A 17,930-nucleotide genomic window follows, 5' to 3' on the forward strand; every position below is an offset into this window, starting at 1 on the left:
CAGCAGAAGCTACAGGCAGCCCATAATAATGTACATTATTATTCCAACTCCCTGGGAAGTGCCATGGGACACTTTTAATTCTGAGGGCCACTTAAAGGCATTTCCGTTTTTAAACTCTCCCCGTGACTAAAGGGCTCTTGCTCATTCCCAGCCTGTTGGATCTGCATTCTCCACATCCTGCATGTGCCACACTTGGAAGATTTTGTTCTTGTTCCCTGCTCCCTCTCATCACAGAGACAGGAGAATCACACGTTATTGCTTTGGCATATTAAAAGCAAATGCAGAGAGGGGTTAATTTATACCTTCCACAAGAGATTTGGGAATATTATTATGGAACATCTTGAGTGCTGGTAATGTTTTTCTTTTTATTTGCTTTGTTTCTCTGAGCATAGTTATAGAAAGAATAAAAAATAACCTTGGGCATTGTAGGAAATGTGCTGCAATCCAAAAGTAATTCACATTGCAGTTCTGCTGAGGGCCCTGTGAGCTGAGCATCTCAGCACATTTTGGGGACAGAAAAAATCAGGCAGGCAACCTCCCAATAAAAAATGTCAATATTTGTGGAGCTGCAGTTATCAGGGTGCAGCCCACAGGGACACACGTGTCCCTCTCCAACCTGACAAGAGGGAAAGGTTCATTCCACTAAATTAAAAGGGAGTTTTGTTAACAAGTTACATCAGAATTTAGCTTAATGGACAAACACAAAAATCAACCCTGACCTTCCTCATGGTCCTGAATATTTTTCCCTCCTTTGTAAATCATTATTTTCCCCCCTCATCCCACATGGCTGCACAGAACTACTACAGGGAAATATTACCCCATGGAAACTCAAGCCTTCTGCAGCACATTTAGAAACTAATTAGCTTGAAACCCAGAGCATCAGGAAAACATTTCAAGGATAGTACATCTCCTTTCCTTTCATGACATTTTCCTGCTTTATGAAAGCTGCTGCTCCACTCCACACATTTTGATATTTCACCAGAATTCCTTCCCAGCAAGTTGGGTGATGGCAGAAATAGCAGCAAATGACTGCATGTCAACAAGGGGGTACTGGGGACAGAAGGAAAGAATCTGATACCTTCATGCACACACCATGCAATTATTTATTCAAGTGCCAGGAGCAAGTCTTCCAGGTGAAAACAAGCTGACTCAGAACTCCCTGATTATTGAAAATGAATCCTTAATAGAAGTAAATGGCCAAGAACTAAATTTCCTCACTGTGCTCGCTGTTCAAATTAATTGGAAAGTGGCTGATTTGAGAATATTATATCCTCTAGTGAACTGAAAATGCTGCCTTTTTTTTCTCTCTGAAACCAAGAGTGGAGAATTAAATTAACTCTGAAGTTTGTTTGCTCAGAGTAGGCCACCAAACTGGATTAATTAATCATCATTTATGAACACTCTATCACCCAGAGCAGTCAGAAAACTGCTAAGATAGCAACATGACAGTAGAACTGTTATAAAAACAAATGATACATTTCCTGCATCTCCAGCCTATAGCAACTTGCCAGGCATTTCTTTGCAGTTCAAAAGAAAATATCCTGGTGAAAACTCTTTCTTAGGAGTGAAAATTCTTTCTTTATAGGAGTGCTGAGAATAAACAGAATGATTTAGACTTGTTCTGTAACTTGGTGTCCATCGGGAATGCCAGGGAATGTTTCCTTCCTCTGCCTGGAGTGTCATGTCAGGGATAAAAGACATCATTCATCCTATCATTCCAAGACCAGTTAGAAGCAGATCTTAATTTACCACATCTCTAAGGAGAAATGGCAGAGAAACTGTCATTTATGGGCACTTAGCCAAAGACATCATCCTTTGGGCTTCTTTTTACCTGCGTGTCCCTTGTCCTTAACAGCTCTGCCTCATGTTCAGCTTGACCTAAACCAACAGTACCCAAAAACCCTGCAATCTGCTTTATTTCCTTAATTTGAACTTGGGTTTGTCCTTAAGTCTGAACTGAGTAGATTTATTTCTTTTCTTTAAGAGAGAGTTTGTAGTCTAAGGAAGTCTTTTCAATGAGAAAACACAGATGGCAAGAAAACAAATTCCTGTATCATGAATTTCATTAGAAAATGGAAATAACAAGAGAATTGAATTGCTGTATATTTCTGCAAAGGCTTCCTGAGGCCCACAGATGTGAGTGGCAGCAGCTTTGGCCACAATTAGCTGTGCTGCTGATCACAAGTGTCACAAATGAACAGCCATAAAACAACCATTCAGATCTTCCACCCTCACCCAGCTACATACTAATTGCACAAATTTATCAGAAGCAGCAGTTACTTTTTTCACAGCCTCTCAAAGCATGTGCTGAGAGGAAAAAAAACCCAAATTTTTTCTACTAGCAGGTTTGGGGGGGGGGGGGGGGGGGCAAAGAGAGATATTTAACTAATATATAAAACTAATGGATTAGAACCTCCCAACCAGTTTTCTTCATCTGGGACCCCACACACCTTGTGGTGTCACAAATGTATATGACCTGGGGAGCAGTGGCTGTGTTGGAATGTGCTCATGATTTAGCCTTTACTTTAGAAGCAAAACTTGGAGAGATAACAGAAAAAAAAATAAAATATCCACCCTAACAACTGTATTCTCAGAAGGAAAGGAACAAGGCATAGGATTGTTCTGTCAATACTGAGGAATTCATTTAATCCTGCCAACTAAACAATGGAAAAGCAGAAAGCGTTCCTGGGTAAATGAGAACCAATTTTCTCTTCCAATAGGGAATTTTAAAACAGCATAGAGGCTCTGCAGCATTTGTACAGCTATCCCAAGGCCACTTCCCACCACTGCTGGACAGCAGCTTCCAACTCCCATCCTGGGAGCACCTCTCTCAAGGTGGAGAGCAGACACAGTAACGAATATGGGCACAGGAAATAAAATGCCATTCCGTGGTTTTTTTTCCCCTTCAATCAAAGACAAAAATATTTCTGTCCAAACACTGACTTTGTTGCTTTCTTTAGAGATATTATATTTGGAAAATATTTGATTATCCTGTCAAGAGCATTAAAGCATAAACAGATGTGCAGAGTGGAAAGAGAGCAAAACTAAAAAAAAAAAAGTGCGATTTTCAGGCATATAAATGATTTTGCCTCAGCAGCAGAAGGGTCATGAATATGAATAGTGCTGAATTCTAGATAAGCCATTTGTCATTATTAAAATTAGTGCTTTGTCAACACAAAAATCTCCCTCCCAGCCTCCCCCTAGCCACAGAAGAATCCACACATTAATTTCTCCCTTCTGGCAAACCTTATTTAAAAAAGCTCCAGACACTAAACATCCATTTCCCCTCAGAACAGTGGAATTCCCACATGATACCCAACTTTGGCTCCTGGGCTTTCCAGCAATGGGCCAAGCAGCAGGAGGAAAGGACCTAAAGGGGAACATTGATCCTATTTAATTGTGGAGTGGCTGAGAGGATGAGGTGGAACACATTTATACCTAAGTTTCCTAATGGATTTTTTCATTGCAAGTGCTTGATCAATGGGTAGGGAGAGTTTCAGATACCAACAGAAACAAATCAGCCAATCTTTTATTCCCAACACAGAATTGCCATCCTTGAGATTGTGTTGCATTCCAGCTGTGCCCTCCAGAGGCAGGTGGCTAATCTTTGTCCAAAACCAAGTGCTTTTAGCGAAAGCTGTGCTAAGTTTGGCAGTTACAGAAGGAAAAAAGCTCTTTATTCTGAATTAATAGGGCTGTGCATCCAGAGCAAGCACACAAACTCTGAGTACAGAATACAGTTTTGAGGCACTGGTTTCTATTAGAATAATTTTTTTTAAAAGCCCTTAGTTTCTCTCTACTGACTACTGTAAGTTTCATTTTCTATAACACAAGCCTGCATATACAAACATTCCATATAGAGAAAAACAACATTCCATATAGAGAAAAATAACATTCCATATAGAGAAAACACTGTATATCTAAATTCTAGATGTAAGTGATGTGAAATAGCCCTAGAGACAAAAACCACACAGTGAAATGGTGTGATAGTCCTGCCATTAGTTTGCAAACAATCTGCTATCATCCATACTCTAAAGTGAGCAGTTAAAACCCATCACCTTTCATCCCCAGTGATTTGGAGGTAGATGGCAAAGGATTAAATCCCATTTTACTCCATGAATAATGCATCATATCTGGGGCTTTTTCACTTCCAAAAAGACCACTGGAGGAGAAGAAGTCAAAAGTGTCCAAGATCTTTTGACTCCATGAAGAGTGATTACTGGATCTTTTAAATGGTTTTGCAGCATAATGAAACTCCTAGAATAAGCTAATACTCATCTCCTACAAGTACATTTTAACATTAAAAAGAATCTCATCCATTTTCAAGTGTAAACAAAGCACAAGGAGCACACAGATTTACTTGCATACTTCATTTGGTGCAATAACATTAAATGTCATTTAGCACTCATCAAACAAATGCTCCAGAAACAAGGTGATATTCTCCAGCAACATTTCCTACAAATGTTTTCCTTTTCAGCACTTTAAAACAGTTTACAGGAAGAACTTTGCACATTTGCAGGAGTTGAACTAGCAAGGATCTGTTTGTGTTGGCTGGGGTTTATTTTGTGAGGAGAGGATGATCTATTACCTTCCTTATGGTTTCTGGGGTAGTACTTAGAGACATGCACCAAGTTCAGGGTAATTTTAAGATTCACTCTGTTTATGTCAAATACTTGGGATCATAAAACATACAAGAACTGGAATCCACCAAATCTACCCACAGAAAAAAAACCAACTCGTACAGCTTCCAATCTCTGCTTAGCCCAGGCCCAGAGCAGAATAAAAGGGAAGAATAAATTACCTTTTGTGGCATAAAGTGTGCAGAATGCCATCCCACTGCAGAGGGGCCATGAGGGACACTTTCTCCTAAGCTCCATCTGTCTCCCCCTCGGAGGAGCACTAAAAGCTCCTTGTTAATAATTTAAGAAACTGATGGACCCGTTTCCAAGCACTGGGGGCTGGTGGTTAAAGAAGCACCACCTTGGCACAGCAAGAGGGTGAGAGTGGGAAGCTAGTAGCTTCTCGTCCCCTGATGGACTGGGGACAAGCCTGGGACAGCAGAGCAGGAACCTGCAGGAGGGAAAGCTCACTCTGCAGGTGGATCACTGCTAAAAACCTTCCTGAGACACACACAGAGGTATTTCAGAGCCTATCTCAAGCATATCTGACCTACAGCCCAGGCTCCAAAGGAGTGCTACATAAACACTGTCCCCAGGCCTGGGCTGGGCTAGGCATCACTCAAAACACACCCAGACACCCTCCAGCACATCAATTCTATTCACTTTGAATTTAAAAACTCAAAATGCACTGACCTGAACATGACTCCTGCAACAGCTCCCAAAAGAAGAAAGTACAACCTCTACCCTACTGTCCTGCACATGACTTTATAAACTTCTCCCATTCCTAATCATCCCAGACGAGGCTCACCTGGACACAATTATCTCTGTGCAGAGCAAACCATTTACTGGGAAGCAGGTGTCCCCACTGTTGCCAGGTGTCCCGACTGCTGATAGCTCATTTCTTCAGAATGAGGCTGCTTCAGTCCCCGAGATCTGCCTGCAGCTGTGATCCAATTTCACTGTCAGTCCATCCCAGATCAGGCCACTGCACTGACTAAAACAGCCAAGTGACAACATCCAGTCTGGTGCCATCTTCATAAAAGTAAATAATGACAATCTACTGGTAAAACAGCCACAAAACTGAGTGTAACCAGCTTGTGGAAAGAAAATGCTGGGAAATACATTTGTCACATTGTTCTTATAAACTCTCTTTATTCCTCTGAAATAAATCATGAGATCTACAAGGCAGGGGCCACATAAAGGCTGATAACAAGAAGCTATATCAGCTTTAAGGAGAAAATGAAGACAGAGATACTTAGCTGAGGTACCATCCTTCACAAAGCCTGGGAGTGTTTGTGTCAGAATTTATTCCCTTACAGCCATGCTATTCTAGCCAGCACCAGGGGGGGACAGCAAATTGGATTTTTGGTGTGCCGTGCCTGAAAGGCTCCTCTTGTCCCCAGATCAGCATTTTCATGACCCACCTGTCCAACTACGGCAACGACCGCCTGGGCCTCTACACCTTTGCCAACCTCGCCAGCTTTGTCAGGAGCTCCACAAACCTGAGGCTGCAGACGCTGCCCCCTGTGCAGCTGGCCCAGAAGTACTTCCAGCTCTTCCCCGAGCAGACTGACCCCCTGTGGCAGGTAAAGGCACCTCCTTTTCCTCCTCCAGCTGCAATCCCCTTGTTGGAACGAGCATCTTTTCCTCTAAAAAGCCTTTTTCGAGCATGGGAATGTGAGTTCAACACTGTCATCTAACGGTTACATGTACCTGCCTCTTCTACCTGGAATACCGTTAGCCACACTGAGCTTGTGGTTACACAGGCTTAAATCCAGGAGGGCACCAAGGAAACCTGTGCAGTTACTTAGGGCTTACACTTGCGAAAAGGTGCAGAAAATTTCCCCTATAATTTTTGGCCCAGCTACAAAGGAAGTATAAATCTACAATATTTCCACTGGGCTGTAGCAATTCCATTCAGCTGATGATTTTCTCCATCATATTTAGTTAATTTTATTCACCAGCAAAGTGTATCCTCTGTTACCTCTGCAAAAGCAGCATCTGTATGGTAACTGCTTTGAAGAGTAGCCGTCCCAACCTCTTCTGCAGGGCCTTTTGTTCACAGGTTTTTATTTTGCATTCATAGGTAGGAGAAAGATAAGGAGATGAATAATATCTCACATTTCTATTTTGTCCTTCCCTTTTGCATTCTCACGTAAATTAAAATTGGCACTAAGCCCCATGCATCCAGAACCACTCTGACAGCTCAAAAAGTAATGCCTCAAAGCCATTCAGAGGCTTCCATCTGAACCTCAAATGGAAACGTGATTAAATCAATGTTCCAATCTTTTTTTTTTCCCTTCTTTTATTTTTCTGCTAATGATTGAACCTTGTCCTCAGTCATTCAAAACCACTGTACACACACTGTGGGATGTTGCTGCTCAGTGTAGGGCTCTGGCATTAGTGCAGAACACTCAGACCCTGCAGAGGTTTCAGATCCCTAGTGTGATGGGCACCACCACTTTTTGTCCTTCAGAACCCGTGTGACGATAAGAGACACAGGGATATTTGGTCCAGAGACAAAACTTGCGACCACCTGCCCAAATTCCTGGTGATAGGACCCCAGAAAACAGGTAAGGAGCACAAGGAGAGCTTTTAAAAGTTTCTACAAAGTCAAAGGTCCTTTTAAAATTTTTTAATATTTCCTAATGGCACCTCTTTTCGTTGTCATAGGAACAACAGCCCTTTATTTATTCCTTCTGATGCACCCTTCCATTATCAGCAATCTCCCCAGCCCAAAAACTTTTGAGGAAGTTCAATTCTTCAATGGCAACAACTACCACAAGGGAATTGACTGGTAAGAAGAATGACAAAATCGAGGTGTTCATTCTTAATGCATGGAAAATCACAGTGGAACAATTCCAGGAGCGGGTGTGACATCCCCTAATTACTGGATGAATTTGTTATGCTGGGAATTATCAGATGGAAAGAGAATCTAATTGGTAAGGATGGGGCATTTAATCAAGCCCCTAATTTTGTTTAGTAGTAATTGCAGTAAGAATTTTCTGAGTTTTCACACAAATGAATGCAAGAGGCAGTTCTGTCATGAGTACATCTCTGTCTTGTCATAGCTGTAGCTGCACTGACTTACACTCTGTTCCTTCCAAAGTGGCTTTTCATGAAGTGAGGTTCCATTTATCTCTTCACAAGGATCCATCCAATCAATTTTAAATGGAAAAGACCATTCAAAGCCAAAATTCAAATCTTGCATTCTGAAAGCGTCCACAAGCAAAGATATGTCAGTCCCAAAATTAAGAACTTCAACAACGTTAAAATTAAACAGTTTGACATTTAAATGTTGACATTAAATGTTGACATTTTGAAGCTTTTCCCAATTTTTTTCTGCAGATAAAACTGAACTCACTCCAAACTGGTGAAAGATATCCCTTTGACACTGAAGTTATTAGCAAAAATCCCATCCATCACAGGAAAAACCTAATTACCCGACTTCATGAGGGCTTTATTACCAGCACCACCTAAGAGCCAAGATGCATTCCCATTACTCCAGTCTGGGCTGAGCTGAAAAATTCAATTTTGCTTCTTGAGAATTATGTCTGAAAATTCACCTTGTCACCCACCATGAAATGGGAAGCATGGGGCCATGACCCTGTTGTGCTGCTGCTCATTCTGACAAGTCTCTTCCCCTCCAAGGTACATGGAATTCTTCCCCACTCCTTCCAACACCACCACTGACCTCCTGTTTGAGAAAAGTGCCAACTATTTCCACTCTGAGGAAGCTCCCAGGAGAGCTGCTTCCCTCATCCCCAAGGCCAAGATCATCACCATCCTCATTGACCCGTCAGACCGCGCCTACTCCTGGTACCAGGTATGGAATTCTGTGCCCCAGAATTGCACAGTGAGGCCACTGCCAGGGGATGGTGGTGGCATCAGTGGGAATCTGTGTCCTTGGGCAAGTAATGGGAGTTGTGGCACAGCCTTGGCACCCCATGGGAGCAGGAGGGTGCTGGATGCCAGCTTGTGCAGCTGGCACCTGTGACACCGGTGTCAGGAATGATGGAAGTTCCCAGAACAGAGCTGCCACCAGCTGGGAACAAACAGTTTAATCTCAATTACAGTTGACAGGGCACAGAGGGAGAGCAGTGCTCCATGCCCAAGGAGATGCACAGGGAAGAGGAGCATGGCCCAGCCAGGGAATCAGAGCTCTTGATGCTGAGGTCTGGCCCCACTTCCCTTCCCCCAGCGTGTACTCAGCAGTGTGCAGAGGTGCCCAGATGGATCCAGTGTCTCCTGAAGTTTCCAAGGAGGTAAAAAGAGCTGTGACTGGAGACACTGGCTTTTTTCTCTCCTTGGAAACAAAAGCAAGCCTGTTGTTTTCCCCAGAAAACCCCAGGATGCTTTTCCTTGCCTTTTACTGAGCCCACACCCTTCCATAACAAAATCCGCACTATTTAAAAATTCTATTTTTAGGGAAATATATAAGCATGCTTGTGAAAATGGCATAGGCAAACACATAAAGGAAACACTAAATGCAGTGTTAAAATAGCCTCAGATTAATAATGCTAGGATAGCATGAAATACATCATTTCTGATCCTGCCAGCAAGTTCTGCAAGGAAGAAAGCACGGCCAGGGGCTGCAGTTTGCACTGGGTCATATCTCACTGGCAGCTTTCCAGCTGCCGAGGCAAAGCAGTAAACAGTGATTTTTAAGATTTTTAAGAATTCAGGCTTCATCTGCAGCATCCATATTGTGGCACGTATTTCCTTCCCTGTGTCCCCGCAGCACCAGCGCTCCCACGAGGACCCCGCTGCCCTGAGGTTCAATTTCTACGAGGTGATCACAGGCGGCCCCCGGGCGCCGCAGGAGCTGCGGGCGCTGCAGCGGCGCTGCCTGGAGCCCGGCTGGTACGCCCTGCACATCCACAGGTGGCTCTCGCACTTCCCACCCTCCCAGGTAAGGGAGCCCGCCCAGCTCAGCCAGCCTTGGCATGGCCCAAAGCTGTCCCGAGGCTCCTGTGCCCCGGGAAAGCCGCAGCTGCAGCATCAGACCTTGTGCCAGGGCTTTTCAGAAATACAAATTTCATCCTGCTCCCCACTCAGTCCCTATCATAGAAAGCTTTACATGTCCTTGATCCTCAGATAGAATTGGCCTTTCTCAGGGCTGGAGCACAGCTTCCTTCTTTTGCCCCCTCTTCCTTCAGATATTTTATTGTATTGTCTTTTATAACCTTTGCCATGAAAAACTTACCTAAGCCCATAGATCTAAAGAATATTTCCATTGTTGAAATAATAATAATAAAATAACCTAAAGCAAACATTTTAGTACTGCAAAGCACATGCATGGGCACTCTTTGTCCAAGGACATGGTCACATGGCAGTTCACGTCTGTGCCTCCTGTCAGGCAAAGCTCTAAGAGGCTCTGTCATCAGCAAGAATCCCCAGAGTGCTCTGGGTGGGACAGAATATGCTGAAAGGAGGCAGAGCTGACATTGCCTACTTTGTCAGGGACCTGGGGAAAAAAAACCAAACAAACCAAACAACAAAAATAATTAGAAGCTCTGCCTTCTTGCAATCCTCATTTTTCTTTTTATCCAGCCTCAGCTGTACTAAAGAGAAGAGAAGCAGGTCAATCCCATTTCCAGGAGAAGGGAGGAAACCTCAGTCATTTACTTCCTTCTTTCCTCTCTGGCCTTTCTACCCTTTCATAAATGGGGAGGGAGTCCTGCCCAGAGCTGCTGAGCTGGCAGCAAGGGCAGCATTGCCCTGGGAGCAGACAGGCCACATCTTCTCCTTGCCCACCTCATCCCAACTTATTCCTCCAAAGGAGAGGGGGATGTCCTGGCAAACTCTGAGCATGCAGAGGGTGCTGAGCATCCCATGCCCTGTTCCCTGGGCTCCTCCTCTGCCCTCACCTGGAGCTGCTGCCTTCTCTCCTCAAGATCTCCCACAGACACATCATAAACCTCAGCAAATTTTACATTCTTTCCTTCTCTCTTTTCTCACAGTTGTCTGAGTGTCAGGTTTGGCTTGTGAGGTTTAACTCCTGCATTTGAACAAGGTGCACACACAGAGTTACAAGGTGCCCACCTATGCAAATCCAACTCAATAAAGTAAAAAGCAAACCTAAAAAGGAGTTCATCCACATGAATGTTTTTAGCACTGTACAAAGTTGTGTTAATTTAAATCCAGGTTATCACAGAAGTGAAATAATGCCATTTTTTGGTTACCCTTAGTCCTGTTTCCAAATCAGTGCCATATTTATCTCTGCAGTTGCTCATTATTGATGGACAGCAGCTGAGAAGTGACCCTGCTACTGTGATGGATGAAGTGCAGAAGTTTCTGGGAGTCTCTCCTCACTACAATTACTCTGAAGCCCTAACGTGAGTGTATTCCCTTTCTTATCTGCCCTGTGGGATCCCAGGGCACATCCCCTCCCACCAGAATCCCTGCATTACTAATTACAAACACATCAGGACAACAATAACTTGGAGAAGCCTGGGGTTCTTTCCCATCAGTCTCCAGGAGCTGAAGCCTGCAGTGTCAGGTGTGGAAAGTTTGGCTTTATCATTCCAAATGAGCCCGATGGCAGAGGCTGGGTGAGAAGCACTCGTTCCCCAATCCCATTTTCCTGTCTGGATTTCCATGTACAGCTGAGACTCCTGCAGGGGAGGGAGTAGGCTGAATTCCCCTCTCCCCTCTTAGTCCAGCAGAAAACTGTAAGAAGCTTTTGCCCTGAGCCTCCCTGTGTGAGGAGCACCATCTCTTACAGCCCCAGCCCTGGTATATCTGTGGCCTGGGAAGCCTGGCACTGCTTTTCCAAGCCCCTGAGCCAGCACATGAAGTGGGAAGCAGCAAAGCCTCTGCTTCACCTTCCCTGCAGGCTGGTCCTGACTTTGCAGCTGCCCCACACTGCTCCTCTCTGCTTACAATTTCCATTTAATGTTTCCTCCCCTAGCAGGGTTCGGCTTATTTATATCACAGGTTCAAAGTAAGACTTCAGTGCTTAACGAAGTTGCTCTGCCAAAACCTTTTTCTAGAGAAAGAATTTTGGATTTCAGAATGCAATTTTTTAAGTCACTGGTTTCCAAAGCGGGTGGAGGGGAGGAGGAGTCTGATCACAGAGCTGAGCTATTGATGCTTGAACAACTCACAACTGCACATCTGCAGTGCCTTCTGCTGGGTTTTTAAAATCCACACCCACAGACATACATCTTCCTTGCTGGAACTAAATCAAAGTCAGTGGAGTTGCACAGCAGGAAAAAATTTGGCTTCTCATACTGGTTTGGACAGGAAAAATGGATTGTAAACAGATCCATAAAATTATGCACTCCCTGTTTAGAGGCATCAAGAATGCAAATGTGCTGTGGAAGCCCTCACTTCTGCACGGATTTGGGAGGGAAGGGGAAAATGCATTAAAGTGTGTAGCTGCTTTCTGGCAGGGCTTTTCAAAGGGAAAAAGTTTGCCTAGGATTGTTCCTAGTCATTACTGCCTAACCACTGCACAGCACACATTCCTAAAGGTGTCAGGAAGCAGCCTAAGGAGCCAGGCCTGTGAAGAGCACTGAGCAACAAGTCCATCACCCTGAGTAATTGTGTGAAAGTCCTGCAGGAGAATAAAATCAACCCAGGCAGAAGGGAGCCATGGGAGGGGAGCAGAGGGGCACAGAGGCAGGGCTGGAGGAAAACACAAGATGAGAGGAGTGTGCTTAGGAAAGTGTTCTCCCTTGGAGGGCTGCTACATTCTGTCAGATAGTGAGAGAGAGATCCTCGTGGTGGCATTGCTTGGCTCTGCCCTGGCAGGCATTCCCTGCCTCTGGCATCAGGTACTGCTTTCCCAGAACCCTGACTCTCCCCCAGGCTTCCTCTGCAGGGAAGGAAAGATAACCAGGCCTCCAAGGATTGCTGCTGACAGTTCTAAAATGCTCCCCTGTAGCTTCAGCCTTAGGGCTATCACTATTTTTAAATAAATGCCTCCACTGTGCCCAATTACATTTACAGAAGCCCTGAGAGTTCTGTGATTTCTAAACACAGAGGGTTGAATTCAGCCTGAACTGTCTCACCCTCTTTTCCCCTTCCCAAATTTGCACATCCTTTTCATAATGTTCAATAAGCTTCTTCTGAGGCAGAAGGATTGTTTGGGGCATAGTTTTGCAGTTTCCCTTTTACCCAGCACATGATGTTGCTGCTCCTCTTGGGAAATCAATGCAAGGCAGCTACAGCACTTCACCATGCAAGGAGCAGATGGGAAAGGCCAAAGCAGAAATGAATCTATCATCAATATACCCATTTAATCAATGATTTATTTGTTTTTAATTGATACAGCTACAGAGACAATTTAGGAAACAAAGGTCAGGCTGCATTAATAGGCTGGGAAAGAAAAACCCATGGAGAAGTTCACCCTTCTCCTGAAATTCACTCATTTCTGCATCTGTGTCGTAGGGACAGGGCAGGGGCAGAAAGGTGGTGTGTAACTAATTAAATCTGTGCTCCAGCCAATTATCATTCATCCCTCTCAAACATCTGCTGAGCAGCAGGAATGAGCAGTGTTTGGATGTTTTATGGTTGCTTCCAGTCCCAGAGCAGTAAATTCCAAACCCAACGCCACATGGTGCTGTTCGTTCCTCAGCAAACGCGCATTTCCAAGCCCTCATCCAAACCCCTTCTATCTCTGCATTTCAGACACCACAATCAAATGGCATGGTTCAGATAAGGCTGCTAAGACAGTGTTTATGCTACAATGCCATACTAGGAAGGAAAATGGTACTGAGATGCAGTGATAGGGAGCAGCCAGCTTCTTCCTCAGGCATGTTAAATCATCAGCACCCAAGCAGCGCTTCTTCAGGAGACCTGCACATCACCCTGTGTGCTGGACAAGGACAACAAAAATTACCCACTGCAGGTAGTGGGAAAAACTTCCTGCCTTTAGGCACTTCCAAGGCAGATTTGTGGGAAAAAAGTGAATCCCCAGAGTTTACACAGATTGCCCCCTCTGTCCTCAGAATTCCAGTCATTTAGAGAGATGTGTGCAGCACTAATTGTGGGCTAACACTGATGTCTCAGTAGCCAAGAGATGTTTCTGTAGCAAGGTCTTTTAAAATATATGATCCTCCACAGGTTTGACCCTCAGAAAGGCTTCTGGTGCCAGTTATTGGAAGGAGGGAAAACAAAGTGCCTGGGGAAAAGCAAAGGTCGGAAATACCCACCAATGGACCAAGAGGTAAGGGCTGTTCAGAAATTTATGGGAGCAGTTTTAATACTGACCCTAAATAAACACACTGATTGCTTTTTCCCCTTTGTTGTGTTTTCACTGCGTTGATGTTTTTAAAAATCAGAAACTTGAGCTTTGGAAGAGAGGGCATTGAATTCCCCCTATGAGAGCCCATTTGTGGGGTGGGTCCCCTTTAACCTGATCTTGGTTTGTTTCTCCCCGCTCAGTCCCGAGCGTTTCTGTCGAGCTACTACCGAGAGCACAACGTGGAGCTGTCCAAGCTGCTGCACAGGCTGGGCCAGCCGCTGCCCTCCTGGCTGCGGCAGGAGCTGCAGAAGGTCAGGTAGCACCGGGGGCACCCGGCCCGGCGCATCCCTGCCCGCTCGCACCCCCCCGCTCCTCCGGCTCACTCGGCATCGTCAGGACAGGACCTCACGGACCCCGCCCTTCCCAGCGAATCCAGACAAACCACAGGAGAATAAATAAAAAGCCCCAAACCCAAGCCCTACAAGTGTTGGAATGGCCGTGCTGCCGGCGGAGCGGCACCGAGCCCTTCTGGCAGCTCCCGGATGCACCCCCTGCATCCCGGCCGGGGCCGCGCCGAGCCTCGCTCCTCCCTTCTCCAGGAGGCACCAGGAACTCTGCGTGGAACGGACGGACACCGCATGGACAAACTGCAGTCTGTCAGGATACGGGCAAAGGATGGGAACGTCTCTCGCTGGACTGGGAGGTTGGTCATGCGCTGGGCTTTTTCCGCTTTTGTTTGCAAATCCTTTCACGTTCCCAGCAGGCCGTGCAGCGGGGCGCTGCCAGCAGCCTGGTATTGACAGCTGAGCTTCGGTCTGCAGAGCAGCGCTGTGCCTCTGAAACCTCAGACACTGGGTGAGTCATTTAGGGTCTCAGTCTGCAAACTGGTGCGGAAAAATAACTTTAATTACCTTTTTCAATGTTCTGAACACAAATCAGTCTGCTGGAGCACAAACCCTTCCTGTAGACTTTTATGGAGTTGAAAGGACAAACACAGCCCCTCTATATCACACAAACATGTATGACATACATATCTTCACTCCTGAATATCTGCCTTGTGTATCTCTAGATCAGACACACTCACTTTTAAATATCTGCTTTTTGTGCCCACAGGGAAATGAAGGGGGGGTTTACCAGAAATATGACATGAACTGTGCTTGGTTCTCAGAGCTGTGGGGGCAAGGTCAGCAAAGCAGGACAGAAACTCCTTGTCCTGTATGGAGGTCATTCCTCAGACGTGGAAGTGGTAAACACATGTATTTGTATTTAACATAGAAACCCACAATCCCTTATCTTAGAGCACTGGCAACACCACAGATGACTGGAATAATGAGAGCTCTGGATAAGTAAGGCTTGGTCAGAGAAGAGTATCTAAATGGAGCATTGATAGAATTATAGCTGTTAAAATGCATTAAAACTGGCTCAGCTTTAATTAAAAGAGGACTGCCTCACTCTTGATTAAAAGCTGAATAAACATGACACTGGCTTCAGGAGCTTTTCAAGGAAATGAGACAAACCCTAGAGAATCCAGAAAATTATTTCTTGTTCTTAGCTTTTTGTTTAGAAAGAAGTCCATCTCTCCAGCTCTCAGCTCTGTAATGGCACCATGTCCTGAAAATCCACCAGATATTTTTATACATCACTCTTATTTTTTAAGTTTGAATGGGCCTCACATTTCTGAGAGATCTCATGTTCCATTGAGAACTGACATTTGAATTGACTTCTTCATGTGTCACAAAGATGAAATAACATTATTTTCAGGTTTCACTCCCTCCACTTGTAACAGGACCCACCAGCACAGAATTTCTCTGCACCACCGTGTGACAGAGGAGCCTTTGTGAACTGCCTGGAAATGATCTCCTTTGCTTTTTTATACTTTTTTATGTCACTGACCATATCGTTGTTGGGATTCTTACAGACCAGCAAAACAAAGGCAGCAAAAATGCAACAATTATTGATGGCAAGAGGGCTGTGGCTGGGAAAGACCATGCTGGTCCTTCTTTCCTGTCTGTAAATCACAGGATTCCTGTGCTGCAGGCTGTAATTCAGAATTCCACAGTGCTGCAGGGGGGCTGCAGCTGCAGTTTGCTCCCATTGCCCTGGAAAAGAGAATTCCAGGATGTGACCCTGTGGGGCAGGCACGGGAGTCAGGGCCCATGGCAGCAGAGCTGATGATGAAAGCAGAGCTTTGGGAAAGCTGAGCTCCTATAACTGAGGTTGTCTTTGAGCAAGAAGCAATCAGAATGGAATCCAAACCCCTCTAAATTATGCATTGACCTCTCAAGGTCTAAAATAAAGTTGCAGGATTAACTGCTCCAAGATGTTGTCTAATAAACCAAATTTCCTCTCTGATAGGGGAGCAGGCTGCTGAGAGTCCCCCAAACAAATTAAAATGGCGGAATTAGAAATTCTTGGGGGAGGAAGAGGTTGTGTAATGAAAGCGCTGATGGGTCCAGGCTCTCTGATGTGATAATGAGGCAGTGGGGATGTGCCCTGAATACAGAAGCAGGAGCTGAATGTTTGCTCCTCTTCCTTCTCCCCCTCCCCACTATGAGGCAGGGAGATGGGGGATCTTTCATCCCCTGAACGATCAGGGGCTGGGGTGCTCATTTCCCCTCTGCTGGGCCACTCAAAAGGGAGACATCAACCACTCATTTAGCTCCCATCAGTAACAAATTATGTTCATAATAGGCTTAAAATTGATGTTTCTAATAGGAATGTGTGTGACATCTGTGTCAAGCAGGGACATAAATCAGCAGTGACCAATGGCTGATTTGATTGTACTGAACTAAGGCTAGATTTGGGGTTTCTTCTACATAACTCTGTGTTCATCGGACAGGAATTTCCCTGTCAGACAACATTTCTTACACTCTCTTTATTTCTCTTTTTGTCCTTCCAGTTCATCCTTTTAGTGTGACTGCAAAGGTGTGGACCTGCCCACGGACTCGATTCCTCCATCACTCTCCTATCTAGAAAAGCTGCCAAAAAAAAATCAGGATTTGCAAGTGACACAGATTCTGAAGTGTTCAGTGACTGGATAACTTTTATAATACTTCTATGATTTCTGCATTATTTCAGAACAAAGGACATCCTGTTGATAGAGCTGAGGAAAAACTTCACTGTCTTGCCCAAGCTCTTTTTTTTTAAATTTTTCTTTCCCCTTCTACGTGACAACAGCAAATCCAGTTGAACAAATACTTGGTGTTGAAGCAGAAGGAATTAAAATAAATTTTGATCACTCAAAGTATTTTTGTTGGGGGGGTGGGGATGGTGAGGGAGGTCAAGGGCTGTACTTGCTGGAATTGTTTTAAATAATTGATGTGCTCACAGCTGATTATGGGTTCTTCTCATGCCACAGATTAAACACTTCTGATGGTGTATTACAGACAGAGCTTTACTTCTTCCCTTAAACCCTCCTTCCCATTTCCTGAGCCCAAATGTGCTCTTCCACAGCCTCTGCCATCTATTTCAAACCCTGCACCTTCCCAGCTCCTCCTGCCTCAGCACCTCCCCTGGCTTCCACCCACCCTCAGCACAGCGGCCCCAAAACATGGGATTTCCTGGCAAGGCCACTGACCTCCTCCTCCTCCTCCTCCTCTTCTTCCCAGGAAGGCACATGGATGCAGGCACATCTGACCCTTCAGTATTTGTTACACACATTTCTGGGCCTGCCCTGCCAAAGTTTGGCCTCCCTGCACCATAGGAGAGGGACATGCAGCCCCAAGCAAGCTCTTGCCCTAATTAAAAATAATTTCCTTCTGCTCCGTTTGAGGAATCTTAAAAGGCCCTGATTCCAGCTACTACAAATTCCTCAAATTGTGCACTCAGAAGTATGAGACAGCTTTTTTTCTCTCCCTAAAATCTCGTAATGCTTCTATTTTTTATTATAAAATATTCATTTGTTTTACTGATCTGTGTCAGAATGAGGTTAAATCATAGCAGAGTCGAGGATTCTTTCTACAAACCTTCCAGAATAGCTAATTCCACCTCCCAAGAGCTTCAATCATCGAGGAAATTACAAATGACATTACAGATATCTCACCACAAGTTTTACCCTTTTTTTCCAGGTCTGCCTGATGCTTGTAGACAAATTTTCAAAGGTAGCTAAATTTGAAAAA

The 17,930-nt window shown here is 44.8% G+C and overlaps 1 protein-coding gene across 3 annotated transcripts in view; it reads left to right on the forward strand.

Annotated features, from left to right (window-relative positions):
- LOC139591960 (bifunctional heparan sulfate N-deacetylase/N-sulfotransferase 4) overlaps positions 1-17,197 on the forward strand; it is a 65,612-nt gene extending 48,415 nt beyond the window's left edge. For 2 of the 3 annotated variants that reach the window (XM_071431175.1, XM_071431173.1), the window contains 9 exons: positions 6,023-6,205; positions 7,096-7,192; positions 7,293-7,416; positions 8,271-8,445; positions 9,361-9,531; positions 10,848-10,957; positions 13,692-13,794; positions 14,013-14,515; positions 16,712-17,197. In XM_071431175.1, the coding sequence (XP_071287276.1) occupies positions 6,023-6,205; positions 7,096-7,192; positions 7,293-7,416; positions 8,271-8,445; positions 9,361-9,531; positions 10,848-10,957; positions 13,692-13,794; positions 14,013-14,132 (1,083 nt within the window). In that variant the 3' untranslated portion in view covers positions 14,133-14,515; positions 16,712-17,197. Of the gene's footprint in view, positions 1-6,022; positions 6,206-7,095; positions 7,193-7,292; positions 7,417-8,270; positions 8,446-9,360; positions 9,532-10,847; positions 10,958-13,691; positions 13,795-14,012; positions 14,668-16,711 lie in introns of all 3 variants that reach the window. The other variant, XM_071431174.1, reaches the window with a different exon arrangement.
- The last annotated feature ends 733 nt before the right edge of the window (positions 17,198-17,930 follow it).

Source organism: Agelaius tricolor, unplaced genomic scaffold (assembly GCF_023055355.1).
Source record: "Agelaius tricolor isolate 1412-34295 unplaced genomic scaffold, bAgeTri1.0.p SCAF_8, whole genome shotgun sequence".
Classification (NCBI taxonomy): Eukaryota; Metazoa; Chordata; class Aves; order Passeriformes; family Icteridae; genus Agelaius; species Agelaius tricolor.